Genomic DNA, 7,010 nt, shown 5'->3' on the forward strand with positions numbered 1-7,010 from the left:
GGGCCACGAGGATGAAAATAGTAAGTCATGATGGGTTTGTGCAAGTGGCCCTGAATCTGAGAAATCAGTGTGCAAATCTGGAGCTATCATAAAGTAGTCGGAAGTTTAAATCTGTATGAGTTTGTCAGAGTTTATCACCTAGACATTTCTCAATTGTGTCATCTTCTACTTCTTCCAGGTGGAGATATTGTCGCCACCTTGGCCTTCCTGTTGATCCCCTTCTTCCTCTGTCTCACTTGTCCTCCAACGTCACCCTCCCTACCCCCTTCCTCCCCTCCTGCACCACCCTCACCACTCGCTGTGGTAATCCCATTACTCATGTGCGAATACCAGCTGGGGAAGAGAGGGAGGCAGGGAGGGAGAGAGGGAAGGATAGAGGGAGGGAGGGAGAGTGTGGACAGAGGATAACTGTGTAAAGGCCTCGGGTCTCAACTTGACGGTTGGAGTTTTTTTCAAATTCTTGTTCTTTGTGAAGAAAATATTGATAGACATTGCAAATTGTTTCACTGTAATTTGAGAAGTGTCCAAAACTTCAAACCCTCATGACCTAAGAAGGGCGAAACGTGATTGAGAGAGACAGAGGGAGTGATATCTGGCTGTGTTTCACGACGGTTGGACCGGCAAGCTTGAAAATAAACAAGTTCTTTGATGACAAAGAACCCATTGACTCTCTTATTCCCTCTCTCTCTTTCTCTTTCTCCCAATCCTTATTCGCCACAGCTTTGCTCTCTTTTCCTCTCTCCCTCTCTTTTTTTGCTCTTGCAGTTTCGAAAGGGGTGAGGTTGGAGGGTGAGAGTGTGTGTGTGTGAGTGTGTGTGTGTGTGAAGGGGGGAGGCATTAACCGCCACCCCGCTGCACTTGTTGTCCCCTCAGCTGCCGGCTTTTTCTTTCATCCGGTCTGCTCTCCTCTCACCCTACACGCCTTTTAGTCTAGCCACCCATCTTGCCTTCTTCCATCTCACACAAGGAGTGAAACCTTTTTCTCCTCAGTCAAGGTTCTCCACATGAAGAATTAAAGCTGAAAAAGGGTGTAACTTTGCAGGCGTTTTATACAATACCGACTGAGGTTGATTATGTAAGATCCCTTGCTGAAAGTCAAAGATAATTGGAGCACTTACAAAGAATAGGTGAATGAATAAAAAGCCAAAGAAAGAGAGGGAAAAAAAGGATGTGTATGTGTGCGTGTGTGTATGTCCGTTTGTTCACGTCACCGGTGGCATGAATCATCACATACCCTCTGTACATATTACACCTCTGTTGGTTATTTAACGCCCCGTCCAGGAATCATAATCCTGCCTGGTTTCCACTGGTTGATGAAATCGGGTTCTGCGGGTATATGTATTGTATTTTTGTGTGCTTATGTGTGTGTGTGTGTGTGCGTGTGTGTGTGTGTGTGTGTGTGTGTGTGTGTGTGTGTGTGTGTGTGTGTGTGTGTGTGTGTGTGTGTGTGTGTGTGTGTGTGTGTGTGTGTACTGCCTGTGGTGGCACTGGTTAGTGGGCTACCACACCCATTGTCCACGATAATTACAATGACTCGAGCCATCTGTGTTGTAGAGGCACAGACCAGAAGAAACCGGTGTGCGAGTGTCAGTGCTGAGTGGATGGCAGGCTATTGCACCACTGGATAAAATAGTTTATAGTGTTTTTGACATTCTTGTCGTTGCGATTGCTTGGCACTAATCACAGTCTGATCTCTGTGTCATCGTCAATTCCTCATTGGGATAACTCATCTATCACTTGTGATAAAGAGTGGAGAGGATAGGGGGTGGGTAAGGCTTTCAATCTATAGAGGAGATATCAGGAGATGTTCACACCCACACCCACCCAACTGCAAACGTTCACATACACACAAACACCCCAGTGACAAAATCTCCGCTCTCCCTTTCATTCTCTCTGTCTTTCTCTGCGGAGCGTCTGTCTGTCACTCTGATTAGGAACGGACAGAGTCACATAAAGCACGGAGGGGATGAAAAAGGGCGGGATGGGAGATAGAGGGAGTTACAGATGATGTGGAACCAATAGGACAAGGCTCTTCTGTGATACACTCTAATTGTCAAACACATCATCAAGTTCACTCGCCAAGATCCAGTTGGGGGTCTAATTTAAGGGCATAATGCATGAGACCATTTTTTACAAATGAAATGTGAAAAATATGTGAAATATATCTTCTCTTACTCTGCAGAACTAAATATCAATATCAAACACATCCTGATCACTCTGATCAGGCATTTCCTGTACACAAAAAGTATATATTTAGAGATATTTAGGTAGAAGTGCATTGTCTACCTGTGGTAAAGAGTTTATAGTAGAAAGACGATTGGGAAACTGGGAAGAAGAGCATGAGATTCAGATTCAACAAAGCCCCAGTGAGCATTTAAACATGGGAGCAAACCCACTGCTAAAGTGTCATCTGTTAAACAATGCACTAAAACAACAACAACAACAACAACAACAACAACAACAGACAGCACGAACATTACCTCAAGGACAAGTATAATGAAGTTTGTCTTCTGCACTGGCCTTTTTATATTGAAAAACATTTTTTATATGACTGCCAAATTACAATGAATTTTTGAATTCACAAACATTTCTTCATAGTTTTATAAGCACAATTATTGTGATTCAACAGGAAATTCCAAATTTATGCAATGTATGAAAACTTTTGACGGCAGTCAATTTCGGGGGGCAAAATAGATACAACTTTTAATTTTTCACACATTCAACTCATGATTCCATCAACGGTGAGCTTGTAGCTCGATATAATAATGACCCGAGGAGAGAAATGAGGGAGGCAAAGAGATGCAGGCATGGAGAGGTGGCAGATGATGGTGCAGGAGGAGGAATAGAAGAGGTGTGAGAGCGAGGGAAGGTGGACGGACGTATGGATGGATGAGTGGTAAAAGACGACTATACTGCAAACAGCCGGAGTAGCAGCAAAGTAAAGGACGAGGAGGAGTAGGAGGAGGAGGCCGAGGAGGAGGAGGAGGACGAGGACGAGGACAGAAGGAGGGTGCTGAGTGAAGCATAGTGTTCAGAATGTATTATGCTGTAGATCTGTCTGTAAATGTCATCTCCTGCTTGAGTAACAATAGAGCGTGCTCACACACACACACGAGTCACACACAGGCAAAGTTATAAATACACACAGAAATATCAAAGAGGAGAAGCCACTTGTCCACCCTGCACTTAATCCCTTAATCACTTTTTTCCCCCTCTCTCCTCCTCCTACTGGAGCTGTTTGCCTTGTCCTGTCTTTGATTCCTGCTCTCTCGTCTCTCACTTCGTGTGACGAGGCGGGGGAAGCTGAAGAGCTCTTCACCTCGACCAGAAAGACGGAAATCAGACAATGGTGGAAATTATACATCTGTGGAGGATGCATGCCACAGCAGCAAACAGAGAATAGTGCAACTATCTTGTTCCCACAGGTCTGTGCAGTGGTTTTCCTGCATTGAAGAAGAAGAAGACAGGACGGGATAGCTGTTTCCCTGAATGTAAAGGTTCAGCATCCCATTTTTCTTCTCTTTAGGTCCAGTTTCTTATCAGGCAGAGCAGAGCGGGTTTCCTGCGCCTGTCAGAGAATGGCCAGCGGAGGGAAGAGAAATCCTGTTTGTAAATCACCCTACAGGGACGTTGCTGCTGTCAGAGGACTTTGTTTACTTTGTTTTACAACTGCTGTCTTATCCTGTTGACAAGGCAGGGCAGCGGTGTGTATCGCTGATGTCACAACAGGTTCTAAAAAATAAAAAAGCACATAAATCCTCCATCCACTGCAACAGGTGCCAATGTACAAGAAGGCAAACGAGGAGATTCCCTTCACCTCCCATGTATGACGCCTCACCCACTGATATGCTTATTGATAACACGTGTAATGGGAACATCACAAGGAAGCAGACGTCAGGCTGTTTGAGGGAACAGGAAACCGGTCTGGGCATGACACCGGTCTTCACAATCAAACCAGTCATGCTGAACGTCTGATCGAGTGAAAGAGTTGCATAAAACATGAAGCATGATGTCATGTGTGCGTTTAAAAGTACTTGATATGCATGTTGACATGCATATATGTTAAAAAATGTTCCCTTGGGGATTAATAAAGTACATACCTATCTATCTATCTATCTATCTATCTATGCTAAAGAACAGTCTGGGTCATTGTTGTGCGTTTGATTGCAAGGTAGATACAGTTGACTGCACCTTAAAAGAAAGAGGAAAAAGGAGTTAGTACATGAAACTGGCAAACAGGATGCAGGTTTATATTCAAATCAACCACATTCTTTGGTGGGTTTTTTTTGGGTTTTTTTCTGTGAAAGGGTCTTGGTCTTTGGTTTAATCTATGTATTTGAGTATAAATTAAAATAAAAGGGGTTGCTGCTGCAGGTGCCAAAATAAAAACAAGCGCTGACTGTTAAGAAAGTAGTACAATTAACTAGTTCACTATAGTTTTACTGTATTTTCCCTTTACATCAGATTTTTTTGTTTTACTCATTTATAATTGTAAAAATATGTAAAGTTGTTTTCATGAGATAAAATGTTTTGAAATTGAAATGTTTTGACAAGTACAGAACGTTGTGTATAACTAGGTTATAAACCTGTGACCTTCATGTTTGGAGACTTTTGTGCTCACTTTTGGGTCCTAATGCCAACTGACAACAGTGAGTCCAAACTTAGACCACAGCAAAACACATTTGTAGACTATATGTTTTTTGTATTAATTCATTAATATTTTGGTCTATAAAATGTCCCATCATAAAAAGGGTGAAAAATATACATTACAGGTTAATTGGCCAATTGTTGCTAAAGAGACCAGCAGCAGATGTTACCCCACTGTTTTAAATATAGATCTTGGATTCGGTTCAACAGTCTTTTCATATTGGCTTCCAAATTAGTTGTGATGCAGTTAACCCAGCTTTCCTTTCAGCAGATACATGTGAAACACACATTAATGCACAGTGAAGAACAAACATTAATGTAGTAATACACTGGATGTATAACATGTGTTTAGTATTCTTCTGAGAAATTTCCAGTTTGCAGAGTTATCTCTGAATGAGGCTTTCATATTTAATTTGCCAATGTAATACGTGTAATTATCCTGATATGAAAGGGCCTAATTAGAACCGTAACCCCCTGATTGACGCAGATGGACACCGTGAGCCGAACCACTCTCGCGCCTCTCTCGAATCGCAGGATTCGGATGTGACGTCACCACGGCAGCGCGCTGTGGCGGTCTCCAAGCAACGCCGCGTGCTGCAATGACGCCAGCCCAGGCCCCGGCTCGTGGTGAGTGGGCGTGACTCGCCACGTTAGCCTCCCCCTTCCCCCTCCTCCCTCCCTCCACCCCCACCCACCCCGCCAGTGTGGGCGGGCCCCGCTCAGAAAGAGAGCGAGCGAAACACGACACCCCGAGGACGGAGAGACGCACGGGGGGAGGAGAGAGTAGCAGTGAATGGTGCGAGAGTGGAGGACTTAAAAAAAGTCCGTAAAGAAAGAGAGGTTCCTCTTTAACGTTCGTTTCTGTCAAAGAACAAAGCTTTGCGGCGGAGAGATGTCAAACAGCGACGAGGATGCGGTTGAGATGGAGTAAACAGCCACCGGACAGCTAGCGAAACAACTTGTTAAAAGACAGAAGGAAGGGAGCAAAAAGAAAGGCTTTTACGGCTGTGCTTACGCCGCCGCTTGAGCAGATTTCAACGCCTGGTAGTTACGGGACGAAAGAAGCGGGGACCGGCAGCGAGGTCTCGGGGAGAAAGCAAAGCCGCTCGCCGGGGAGACAGAGATAGACAAGATAGAGAGCCGCTCGGGCACCGCGCTACAAAAAGTTTTCGACGGATCTCCCTCACCTAGTTTTCCAGATTGCGAACCAAGAGGGGGAGGAAAAGGCAGAGAGACTTTTCTTCTTCTTTTCCACAAGCAACTTTTGTGGAATTGATCCTGTTTAGTGAACTTCATCCGCTGGCTTGTCTCGCTCAGCGACGTGAACGCAGGAAGACATGAAAACACCTGGAGACAATGGTAAGTATTCGTGACTCTCGCTTGTGAATGTCTACCCACCATTGTCTGTCTTGTTTACTTGCTGCGGGGTTTATGTTTAGTCGGCCGAGCTCACAGTCACTGTGTTGCTGATTAATGAACGAGCCACTCGCGTTTATCATCATCATCATCATCATCATCATTCGCCTCCAATCAGAAAACCTGTTGATCTCGGCTCTCGGGATCAGCGCGTTAGATAAGAGAGAGACTGAAATGTGGTGCACGTTTTAGTACTATACTCATTGTTCAAGAGGAAGTGGTGTAAACTACTGTATAGTTGTTACAGCGACATCGTCTGTGTCACACTGACGAGAGAGAGAGAGAGAGAGAGAGAGAGAGAGAGAGAGAGAGAGAGAGAGAGAGAGAGAGAGAGAGAGAGAGAGAGAGAGAGAGAGAGAGAGAGAGAGAGAGAGAGAGAGAGAGAGAGAGAGAGAGAGAGAGAGAGAGAGAGAGAGAGAGAGAGAGAGAGAGAGAGAGAGAGAGAGAGAGAGCTTGGGGCAACATTTGTCTGGTCCTTTGCCTGTCAGCATATTGAAGTGAGAGGGGAGGAGGGGGTTTCCAGTAGTCAGCTGAGGTCTGTGTGTGTCTTGCTGTCTAATTCCTGAAATGCTTGCATAAGTTTGTTCTTGCTCCCTTCTCATGCAGCCGATGCTTTTTCTTTTTTCAAAAGGAGGAAGTGGAAGTTTTCTAATTTGCGTCAGTAATAAACTGCCTGCCGTTAACCATTTCTTATAGTTTCAAAACTAACTGTGATTTTGACTTTGCTTTAATCTCAAGAAACCCCAGCCAGACGATACTATCTGAAAGTGTATAGCATTCTTTTATTATCTATGGTCCCCTGTGTAAAACAAAATCTGCATATATTTGAGATTTTTTTTTTTTTTACTTCATAAGTAGTTACTGGTAAGCATTTGGCATAGGGCAGTGTGTGAGTGACTGACAAACTGTGTGGGACCCTTTTCCACTTGGGACGTTCCCCTCCCTTC

At 44.4% G+C, this 7,010-nt stretch overlaps 1 protein-coding gene across 1 annotated transcript in view; it reads left to right on the forward strand.

Annotated features, from left to right (window-relative positions):
* Positions 1 to 5,415: 5,415 nt before the first annotated feature.
* The window catches only part of erfl3 (Ets2 repressor factor like 3), a 40,749-nt gene continuing 39,154 nt past the window's right edge, over positions 5,416 to 7,010 (forward strand). The window contains exon 1 of the mRNA XM_068570001.1: positions 5,416 to 6,006. Coding sequence (XP_068426102.1) covers positions 5,985 to 6,006 — 22 coding nt within the window. The 5' untranslated portion in view covers positions 5,416 to 5,984. The remainder of the gene's footprint in view (positions 6,007 to 7,010) is intronic.

The sequence above is a fragment of the Clinocottus analis genome, unplaced genomic scaffold (genome assembly GCF_023055335.1).
Source record: "Clinocottus analis isolate CAN_PGR_092001 unplaced genomic scaffold, fCliAna1.0.p SCAF_9, whole genome shotgun sequence".
NCBI classification, from domain to species: domain Eukaryota; kingdom Metazoa; phylum Chordata; class Actinopteri; order Perciformes; family Cottidae; genus Clinocottus; species Clinocottus analis.